The sequence below is a fragment of the Crinia signifera genome, chromosome 1 (assembly GCF_055691185.1).
Source record: "Crinia signifera chromosome 1, ASM5569118v1, whole genome shotgun sequence".
In the NCBI taxonomy this organism is placed as follows: Eukaryota; Metazoa; Chordata; class Amphibia; order Anura; family Myobatrachidae; genus Crinia; species Crinia signifera.
Window position 1 is genome coordinate 111,644,953 of NC_139217.1, and position 12,288 is coordinate 111,657,240.

At 41.5% G+C, this 12,288-nt stretch overlaps 1 protein-coding gene across 2 annotated transcripts in view; it reads right to left on the reverse strand.

The window, feature by feature from the left end:
- Positions 1 to 12,288, reverse strand: part of LRBA (LPS responsive beige-like anchor protein) — a 544,849-nt gene that overhangs the window by 407,688 nt on the left and 124,873 nt on the right. For both annotated transcript variants that reach the window (XM_083171504.1, XM_083171512.1), the window contains exon 30: positions 2,451 to 2,581. In XM_083171504.1, coding sequence (XP_083027630.1) covers positions 2,451 to 2,581 — 131 coding nt within the window. The remainder of the gene's footprint in view (positions 1 to 2,450; positions 2,582 to 12,288) is intronic.

The following is a 12,288-nucleotide window of genomic DNA, read 5'->3' on the forward strand; positions in this document are numbered from 1 at the left end:
CCTGTGTACACCTCATTACTGCACAAATAAAGATCTGCTCTGAGCTACTCAGAGTCGTTCGTGCTGCTCCAGCCATAGGAGGTGCAAGGAAAAATCTGTGTTAAATGCACCCACCTTTCTAACAAAAGTAATGAATTGCCCCTAGATTCCATGTTATTAACCAAGACTATGGTTAATGTGCATTTGCTGTGGGCTTACTGCAGGTGGAAAGGGCCTATTAATTGAATAGCTCCAGGCATTTAACCCACAGTTCCAACCATATGGTAAACAATGTTGCTAATTGTATCTTTCCCAAGTTATGAAAAATGGCAGCACACATCTAAAATATATTTTTCCCAAAAAATCTTGCCACTTACCTATTGTGCAACATACAGCGCGTACACTACCCTTTGTGATCACTACAGGAGGAACGCAGATGTCTCTGGAAACCACTATTACTGTGTATATGATAGGAATGCTTTGTTTTGGACTCTCAACATCAAAAAATTAACTTACATTTTTCTCAAAGAAAAGCTCATTATTGTTACCATGTCTTATAATTGTGTTATTTCTGCTGGATGAGAAATCCAAATGTTTGATGTCGAGATAGCAATAATACACACTTTCTTATTTTCTTAAATGCTTCAATTGGATTCTTGTACAACATTCTTTCTCATCATTTTGCAGTGATCTCACCAGTGGGTTATATTTATGCTACAATTATATCAATTATTTGCCTCAAGTCGTCTGGAGTTTTTAGTCTGACCTGCTTCACTGCATGCTGGAAGCTGTGTCAGTACACTTCATCTAAGTTTATGGTCTGAGAATACTTCACCATAAAAAGCAGGGCAAAACATTGTGCCACTGGTCAGTAGCAAATCGTGGGAGTACCAGCAATGTATCGCATCTGATACAGTGTGACTGGCAGCTAGCAGGGTGCAGTAGGGAGAATTGAAAAAAGTTGTTAAGAGCCGACAGCTGATATGGGGACCTTATCATAACGTTCACAGTCAGAAATGTGCACATGCCACCATTTATAACTGACATGGACTAGGTCTCCGTTGCTCTACCCTAAAAGCACTGTTTAAATGGCCAAGCACATCGCAGCAGGTGAGTGCGGAATGGAAGGACAGAGCCCAGAATCTCTACCACCTAAATATAAATAGTTGAATAAAACATACATTGTATATTGGACAGCATTACAGTAAACACAGCGGCAGGTGGCGAGCCCCTCCTACACCCCAACCCAAGTTACAAAAATGCAACATGGCCATTGGTGACAGGGAGAGGAAGGGGGAGGCAGAGAGTGACAGGGAAAAACAGTATAAACTCTATAGTCCACAGCATGTTGTTTCATAGCAGAAATAAAGACTTTAAGTAGTACAAGTTGGGTATCCCTCATCCAAAATGCTCAGGACTTAAGTATTTTGGATAACAGTATATTCCGTATTTCAGAATATTTTTAAATTTCAATGAGGAATCTTGAATTTAAGTTTTAAAAACACATCAAGCAAATGAAATAAAAAATATTTTCTTTGAGCATGAAACAAGGTTTCAAAATGTAAAACAAAGTGTGTGTACTATTGCAGGCACTGAATATGAATGCTAAGCAATCATTTTCTTGCACATATGTATTGACAGTTATACATCATGTCCCCAGTAGTGTCAGTTACATACCATCTCCCCAGTAGTACCAGTAACATATCATGTCCGCATTAGTGCCCGTTACAGATGTCCCAGTAGTAAAACAATAAAGTACATTATGGAAACGTTGGTTTTCAATATAACTTGGATTACGGAAATTTGGATAAGGGATACTTAACTTGTACTAGCCTTCGCAGCTTGCATGTACTACACAAACTATTTAGCCTACTAAAGGTATTACTTAAATTTCACGTCCATCCCTTCATCACTTAAACTCTAATAACTAGCAATAATGTTATTTTGTTTATGCAAAATTGACTAAGTGATTTGTAAAGCAAGTTATATTTGAATGCGATGAAGAGAAGTATTAGAACACAAGGACAGGCAGGGATACTGGAGGGAGGTACGTTTAGGGGAAATATGGGTAAAAAAAATACTTCACAGAAAGGGTAGTGGACAAAGGTGGTAGAGGCTGAGAAAATAGAACAATTTTAATATGCTTGGTATAGACCAGGCATAGGCAACCTGTGGCTCTCAAACTGTAGTGAAACTATATGTCCCAGCATGCCGTGCTACAGTTTTAGCACTCCCTAATAGCAAAATTGTGTCAAGGCATGCGGGGACTTATAGCTTCACAACAGCTGGAGAGCCACAGGTTGCCTACGTCTGGTATAGACAAAGGGTAGCCTTACAAAAAACTAAATTGATTTTGATATTATTATAAGAATAAAAGGGGCTGTTGAGATGGGCCAAGTGGTTCTTATCTGCTCTTAAATTCTATGTATCTATGGTAGGTCACATTGCGAATCAGAATATGTAGAACTTACCAGAGGAGTCTCGGTCTGCTTCTGTGTTTTGTGGTGCCTCCATCGACGACACCACACTGACTGCATGAGGTACAGAACTGACCATGGACGGTGCGGAGGAGGAAGACTTCTTCTGTGCAATGACAACACTCCTGTGCAAAACACCACCACAGAGACACATGGTTATTATAGGATACTTTTGTGTATTTAGTAGAAAGTTGTATTTAGGAGTAATTGAAAATCAAGGTTTAATATCTAGGCAGTAACTAATATTAGGAACTGGAGCATATACAGAATCATTTCAGAAACAAATCATGAAATGATGCAAAACAAATGAAGAAATGGAAAAAGTCCACATATTATTATTCAGATATATATGGACATATTTACTTATTAGAAAGCAGTACTATACACACACACAAAAAGTGTATCGACACACTACATTTTGTGTACACAAGCTGAAAACAATTGCTTAAAGATAAAGACTTCCACAGATTAATACTAAGAAGCAAATCTGACACCCGCTTCTATCCAGAAACACATTTTTCATTATTTTTTACTTAAAAGTTAACTAGATTTTATCAGTAGGCATCACAAATCAAATCTGTTCTCAAGGCCGGCAAAGCTGATTATCACATTGTCCTCTGAGACACCTTGATTCTTGATGACATGCAAGGCTTCCTTCCCTCTAACAAACCCCATTTCCTTAATACACAAGTCATTGTACCATGACAAGTGAATAAAGCGATAGCCAATTATTCAGTGGAAGCCTTCTCGGCCATTAGGAACTTAATCCCATAAATCAGATATCTCTTTCTATACAATGTCAAATGCAAGTTCTACCACGCTGCAAAATCCAAAATTAAGCTACACTTTAACAGTTCACTGTCATATTTAAAAGCAATGTATCTCTTAAGTTCCCAATGTGAGAAAGGCAGTGATTTTCAAAGAGAGGCTTACATCACTTCTGACAGGACAAGGGTGAAAAGACCAGCCACCATAAATATTCTTAGGCATAAGGTCAGTGTGTTATTAGTCCCAATTATGTTGAACTGTAAGAAGGCTTTGAATGCAGATAATTATTGCCTGTTGAATGAGCACAGATCACCAGACCTAACTACACCACATGGACCTGCAAATCTGTGGATTTTTGCGTAAGTCCTTTTCGCAGATTTTACATGGCCATGTGGAATCCAGTTCCTCACCTTTTAAAAATATACAGTCTACACTGTTAATAAGCCATAATAGAACTCCAAAAAAAAACACCACTCAAACAGCTTTTTATTCCAGAGCACTGCCACTACACCAAGAACTGCTAATAGCAGTCCTTCTGATCATCAAGTAAAAAGTTGTTTAATAACATGTAGAATAGTATAAATAATTGCCATAAGATCACTCAGAGGGGCAGATGTATTAAGCTGGGAGAAGAGAGAAACTAGAGATAAAGTGGAGATATAGTGAAAGGAGATAACACCCCAGCCAATCAGCTCCCAACTGTCATTTTCAAACAGTTCATTGGCTGGTGCTTTACCTCCTTTCACTTTATCTCCAGTCTATCACTTCTCCACGCTTAACACATCTGTCCCAATATCTCTAAATGTCCACTCTGTTCCTGGTTATTTTTGGAGAGTAAAAATCCTTAGACTCCATGAGATGCCTCCCTGCTGGTATTGCATGATGGATCAGTACGTGCCTGTATCTCTCATAATTGAGTACACCATTAATCCATATCAATCCAACCTATATTTTCCTAAAATGCAGCCCCAAAATTGTTCAAACACGCAGTTATTACTCAGATTCTGAAAAAAAAAAAAAAAGAATTCTGATCCAAGCTCTCTCTCAAACTACCGTCCCATTTCTCAACTTCCATGCACCTCCAAACTACTTGAAAGACTTGCCTACACTCGCCTCACACACTTTCTTAATTGCACATCTTACTGGACCCACTTCAGTCAGGCTTTCGCGCCCAACACTCCAGAGACAGCACTGACTAAAGTTGTGAATGATCTGGTCACTGCCAAGTCTAAAGGCCACTATTCACTACTAATTCTTCTAGATCTCTCTGCTGCTTTTTGACACTGTTGACCACACACTTCTCATACAAACACTACAATCCCTAGGTCTTAAAGAGACAGCGCTCTCTTGGTTCTCATCCTACCTATCAGAACTTTCCTTTGTACCCCACATTCAATCTGTCTCAAAATCATGCCACATGCACCTAAAACATTTAAAATTCGCCCTTACCTTACACAAGACACTGCAAAAACTCTAATCCATGCTCTCATCATCTCACGCATTGATTATTGCAATAGTCTCCTTATTGGCCTTCCCCAATACAGACTCTCACCACTACAGTCCATCATGAATGCAGCTGCAAGGCTAATCTTCCTAGCCAGACGTTCATCGTCTGCAAAGCTACTCTGTCAGCCATAAACCAAACTACACCAACATACAGATCTTCCCTTATCTCAAAATATCTTCCAACACTACCTCTACACTGCTCCCATGATCTGTGTCACTCATTACTCGCTCCCATTCCCGACTGCAGGACTTTCTTCGGGCTGCACCCACTCTGTGGAATGCCCTCCCAAGCACAATAAGACTCTCCAGTTTCCAAACCTGTAAGATTTCCCTAAAAAAACTCATCTCTTCAGGCAAGCTTATCAAATTCCAGAACCAGTAACAGAACCTTGCATTCTGGTGGAATCGATGCAATAAAGAATACAGTATCTATCCTTATGTAACAATGCCTATTTCCCTATAGATTGTAAGCTTGTGAGCAGGGCCCTCCTACCTTTTGACTGTCTGTAAATACCCTGTTTGTCGTATCACTGTCTCCTTTGTAAAGCGCAACGGAATATGCTGCGCTATATAAGAAACTTAATAAATAAATATTTCTCATAATGGAGTACACCATTAATCCGTACCAAACTCCCACCTATATTTTCCTGAAATGCAGCCCCAAAATTGTAAAGGAACCTCCACCATGCTTCACTGTTACCTTCAGACAGCCCTTCACCAAACAAACTACCTCTGTTACAACCAGATATTTAATTTTTTTTAATCATCAGTACAGAGTGCCTGCTGCCATTTTTCAGCACCACACTTACTGTTTTCATGCATAGTGGAATCCCTTGGAATTGTTTTATTATTGAAGGTCCAGCTTTTTGCCCACAATTCTTCAATGAAGGCAACTTTTTACCACCCCCAGGGTGGTAAAAAGTAAAGCTGTTTTACTTGCGATGGTCTGACCGATGCCATCAGTACGCAGTGTATTTCAAAAGTTTTACATTTGTCGATCATTAAAATTTTACAGATCATGCACCATGTTTTGGGACCTTTATTTTTTACATTTTCTATGTTCGGCTACCTGTGGTGTGGATCCGGAATATATGAAAGTGGAAGGCGCTGACCTAAGAAAAAGGTGTTTAGTTCTAGCGGACAGTCTAGGAACTGGCTTGCTATGCAAAATACATACTGGGACTTGCATGAGTGAACTGTTAAGCGCACTAAAGTGTTATATATACATACATACCCCAGGATTGGCATCACTAGTCAGAAGGTATTAAATGTATGTCATTATAATAATATAAAATATAGAAATCTTAGGATTGGCGGGATCCTGGGATTTCAATATTTTGTATGCGCATATTTTCCCTCTCTGCTGGGCAGTGCTCAGCTCCGACAGGACTGAAAAAATATCCTGGGAATGGCCAGCCTACAGTACATCAGACCTTACCCGCATTGTCACAAGGTAGACATTACAATATTATTACATTCAGAAGAATATTGTAAGCATTTTTAATATTTGTAGCAACCATGAAGTTCAGAAAGAAATTACACAGAGCAATTGTACATGTTGCAGAAACACACGTATATAGTATTCCTTCTAGCACCCACCATCTTTGAAAACCCATGTAGTTCCTCTTCCCTGCCTGGGGTGTCGCGGTCTGCTGTGGTGTTTCTAGCACATATCTGATTTGCATATCAGTGCTGATATACAGACCACACTGTGCTAGAAACACCACAGCAGACAGCGACACACCAGGCAGGGAAGAGGAACTGCGTGGGTTTTTAAAGATGGTGGGTGCTAGAATGAACACTACACATATACATGCGATTTACTTCCCAAATACACTGTCGTCCTGCCTAACCCCTGACCAGTTTTTCTATATTTAATGCAGCAACTTATATCAATCGTTTCAGTATGAGTTTCCAACCACACGTAAATCCTATGGAACCAAAACACATAGTATAGGATGCCTCATCTGGAGCTATTTGAAAGGCTTATCTAAAAAGAATGACCATTAAGCGAATTAGAAATAAGTAAATAAGAGACATTCCCAATTCCCATTTTCGGCAGAGAACAGGAGACAAGAAACCAGACCAGACCTTGAACTTTATCAGCATATATTTCAGGCACCCACTAATCGTCAAAATGGATGTGAAGATGGATAACGGGGACTATGCTAGCATGGGAACAAATGTGTACACCTTGCATACAGCAGAAGCTCTCCTGGCAGTATTTCAGTGTAACTGCACTAGCCTAGCTGTTACTGTATACTTTCCAGCTATAGCTGGATAGATGATAATCCTTAAGATATGAGGAGAGTTTTGATTTCTGACAAAGCATTCCAGAGATAAATGCAGGATCAGAGGGATGCTTTGAAATTCCCAGGGACAGTGCACTGGTAAAAGGATACATGAGAAGAACTCGCAGACAAGGTGTCTTCACATTTAAGCGTGTAAAGTGTGTCCTGTCCCTGGACCAAGATGTGGAGTATGAAAAAAAAGCATGTGTTTTGAAAACATGAACTCCATTGTGCAAAATACTTCTTAGATTATAACGTTTTTGCATTATTTTTAAAAGTAAAACTTAAAAGGGATAGTACACCACTATGGACTATTACCTCCTCTTTATATAGTCAAAGGCAACAGACCCATATAGCAGTGCACAGAGATGGAAGCCAATCCGATGTAGTTTTAAGCAACATGAATGTGACCAGAACAATACGTTATATTTGTGCATATACGGAGCTGTACATATCTTGGACTAATGTTCATTCTAGCACCCTGCGCCTTTCAAAATCCGTGCAGTTTATTTTTCCTGTCTCTGTTGTTGCTGTCTGCATTGAGATATAGGGCCTGATTCTGGTTAACGCACAAAAGCTAATTTTCTAATGGACAAAGCCATGTGCACTGCAGGTGGGGCAGATGTAACATGTGCAGAGTGTTAGATTTGGGTGGGATTTGTACTTCAAACTGATATCTATATTGCAGTGTAAAAAAAAGCAGCCAGTATTTACCCTGCACAGAAACAATATATATCACCCAAATCTCTCTGCACATGTTACATCTGCCCCACCTGCAGTGCACATGGTTTTGTCCATTAGAGAAAGAATTTGCTTTTGTGAGTGAACCAGAATCAGGCCCATAGACCAAACCTGAACTAGAAACCCCACACGAGACAGCTAGACTTCAAGCAGGAAAAAATAACTTCACAGGTTTTGAAAGGTGCAGGGCCCTAGAATGAACACTATGAACACTATTGGACAGTTGTGTTGTTAGTTGATATGAGCTAGGGTTACTAGTCGTCATCATCATCATCATCATCATCAGCGTGTTCTCGCAGCTTCCCTATACAAGATGCAAAATATATGCCTCATTAAGTGTATATACTATTATATGCTGGTCCTCATGCAGGAGATTCCCTTATAAATCATTGGTAGCATATATTCTTGTTGCTAATCCTGAACAGCTTCCGCACCTGTGCACAACACTGGTCCATTATGAACCTTTTATCCACTGGGCATACCGAAAAATATAGGAAAAGAAATCTAGAATAATCACACAATGCATTAATCGGTACTTTTTTCATAGCACGGTGCCCATCGCATACCATAAGCCATACAATGGTATGCAATGCGATGTTACGTGATGGCAGCCGATGTTATACTATTTTAAATCGTATACCATCGCATTGTATGCCATATACAATGGTATACGATTTAAAATTGTATAAGCACCCTAATGGGTGTTTTCAATGTTAAATGGGCCCCCTATAAGATTATTAATTGTATAAGCACCATAAGGGGTGCTTACAATGTTAAAAGCACCCCCACGCCACCCCCACTATCAACGCCAACCCGAAGCGTGGCGAGCCCGCGAGGGGCGGCGGTACGCGTCCTCTGACCTTCTCATACCACCACCATCCGCGTTGTCGTGGAGTTGATTTTAGATAGTGTGGCGAGTGGGCTCGCCACACTATATAGAATCAACTCCATGCCGACGTGGATAGTGGGGGTATGAAAAGGTCGGAGGACGCGTACCGCTGCGCTCGCCATGCTTCGGGGTGGCGTGGGGGTGCTTTTAACATTGTAAGCACCCATTAGGGTGCTTATTCCATTTAAAAATCCTATAGGGTGCTTAAAATCGCATCGCATGCGGCTATATGGCATGCGATGCGATACAATGCATAAGATGCTATACGACAGAAAATCGGGGGCACCGTGCTAGGAAACAAGTACCCATTAATCTTATAATAAATACCACATATTAACATAGCATTCTAACGTCTCCTGCGGTATTAAAAAAAAAAAAAAAAAAAAGAGAGAGCATAAGAACAGTCCAACATTTTTATACATCATTCCACTGCACATAGGGTTTTAGGCCAGTGATTCCTAGGTGAGAGGGAATTGTAGTTCTTAACAATGAATGGGATAACAATCCCATCAGGTTGTTGTTGTTGCTCTCTGATGAGCAAAGTACTGATGTTTGGTCGCGCGTGAGCCGGACCTACAACACAGGGTGCAGGGATGGCATCAGACTATCAGTTTAAACTGTGTCCACCTCTGAATCACCCCTTTGTGAGCAAAAGGTGACCAGATGCACCAGTTACAGCTGAATTCTAAAACTATCCAGTAGGTAGAATAGAAACAAAAGGATATTGGCCAATTAGACCCCAGTTATTTAAAAAAAAAAAAAAAAAAGGATGCTTGGATGTGAGGAGACTGTATTACCAGGACTTCCCTGTGTAAAAAAAATGGTTATTCGACACACGAGAAACAACCTCCGCGCAAATAGTTTCTTCTTAGAACAATTTGGTTTCTCAACTATAATAGGTCACAAACTCTGGCTTGGTGTTTTAAAGCCACAGGGGGTGCAGAGGAAGATCAGTGGCAACTTACTCTTCAGCAAGTAACATTCACCGTATTGCCAGAAAATTAGGAAGCCTTAAAAGGACCCGGGCCCAATAACACATACACACGAATAGTGATGAATGCCCTTTCAGCCATGCTTCAACCAACAAGAACAACTCTGATGGCATTCTGGCGCGAAGCAAGACTGTATGAGGCCATTCACACCAGACCTTTATCTTCTGAAGCATTACCCACAACTGGCACTTATTAATATGGCCTGTAATTTGGTTACCTGAGGGATCATTGATGCATGTAACAACTGCTCTGGATCAAAGATTACACCGAAACATATATAGTTATTATGGGTGACCAGCGCTGAAGATGATGGTAGTGTTTGTGAGCGCAAGGTCAGAATAATCTTTTTTGCAATTACTGAACTTTCAGAAACATGTCTAACTCTGTCCATCCCTATTATTTGGAGTTTGGTGTTGCTTGCCAGTACTCATGGACAGTATGAGAAAAACTACATTAAACACCTTCAGGGTCCACTGGTCAAGGGTGGAGTTTTATCTTTTACTCCTCAAATATTTAGCAGAAACAAAAGTATATTAATTGAGCACATGTACAGATGGAGCCCCTCTCAACTATCTTCCTTAGGTCTTGGCTCACCATGGCTATCCTATTGTTCCCAAAAGCAATACAACACATAGAACAATACAGTAGGGGGTTAGCAGAGTAATCCTATTACTCACTTCTTTAATGTAGTGCAATTAAAAGTACGGTACTTGTTTCCTAGCACGGCGCCCATCGGGTCCCATCGCATACCTTAACTTAAGGTATGCGATGGGACCCAACCAACCCGATTTCGGGCTTTTTTACAGCTTTCCCGACAATTAAAAAAATCGGTTCCATCGCATGCCATTATAATGGCATGCGATGCGACCGACCCGATTTAACATTGTATGTCATGTTAAATGCGGGTTTAAAATCAGGTCCATCGCATGCCATTATAGAGGCATGCGATGCGACCAATGCGATGGACCCGATTTTACATAGGAAACAATGTTAAATGGCCCCCATACCCGAATTTTGATTGTATACCCACCCTGATGGGTAATTTTTATGTCAAATACACCCCCCCCATTGTTAACTCCACCCCACGATGAACGCCAACCCGAAGCGTGGCGAGCGCAGCAAGCACGCGCGGGGTGGCGGTACTCGTCCTTCGACCTTTTCACACCCCCACTATCCACGTCGGTGTGGAGTTTATAAGTTTATATAGTGTGGCGAGCGCAGCGAGCCCCGCAAGGGGACGCGTAATACCTGTGAAGTAATGCACGTCCCCTCGCGGGGCTCGCCACACTATATAAAATCGTCTCCACGCCGATGTGGATAGTGGGGGTATGAAAAGGTCTGAGGATGCGTACCGCCGCCTCACGCTTCATGTTGCCGTTCATCGTGGGGTGGCGTTGACAATGTGGGGGGGGGGGCCATTTGACATAATTTACCATTAGGGTGGGTATAAAATTAAAAATGGGGTATGGGGGGCATTTAACATTGGGTCCAATGTAAAATCTGGTCTCAGGGACCATTTTACATTGGTTCCAATGTAAAAATCGGGTCGGTCGCGTTGCGTCGCATGTGATGCGATCAACCCGATTTTTCCAACCCGATGGCTTACAATTATAATCGGTGGCGCCGTGCTTGGATACAAGTACCAAAAGTACTGTCTAATACAGGGCTGGGCAACACCGGCCCTCCAGATGTTCGTGAACTACACATCCCAGGATGCTTTGCATTAGTTTTGCTATGTGGCCATGCTGAAACTGATGCAATGCATGCTGGGATGTGTAGTTCATCAACATCTGGAGGGCCGGTGTTGTCCAGCCCTGGTCTAATACAAAGTTGCATTAACATGAATACAGTATGCAGAGCCTGGATTCAGACGCCCTAGGCCAGGCATGTCCCAACTGTGGCCCTCCAGCTGTTGTGAAACGACCCATTCCAGTATGCCTTGCCACAGTTTTAGCATTCCCTAATAGCAAAGCTGTGGCAAGGCATGATGGGACTTGTAGTTTCACAACAGCTGGAGGGCCATAGTTTGGACATGCCTGCCCTAGGCTAGCTCCCCTAGTAATGCTATTAAAAACACACATGTATGGGTGCTCAGGGACAACTGGCATGTATGATCTACTGCTTGTAGTGTGGGAAGGAAGTTTTGGCTTTAGGCTGCCCAGCTGGGACTGTAAAACATTGTACATAAAGTAATGATTCCATTAGTAAGTCACACTGGCACAGATATCTGGCAGTCACCTTAAGAACTTTAACCACGACAGTACATCGGGACGGGTGATGGCTAACAAGCATGGAATAAATTAGGCCTTAATTGTATTCCTTGGCTGTCACCTGCAAGGTGCACCCTCCCCCAGGCCTGGCGCTCTAGACTGTAGTCTAATTAACCTATTGGTTAATCAGGCCCTGACTGTATGGGCTTACAATAAAGGCATTTGTCAGACACAGGTCTACAAGCTTTAAATGTAAATGCTGGTGTGGTATATTAGGTCGACGCACAAGTTTTTCACTTTCTTTGGTGTCAAGTCCAACACCTGAGCATGTGAATCCCCAATTAGTGTACCACATTGGTCGCCATACTTAAAAACAGGTGCCTTGGTGTGCTTGGCAAACTTTACCATCCCCAATCGGGGTCCACAGTAAATGGT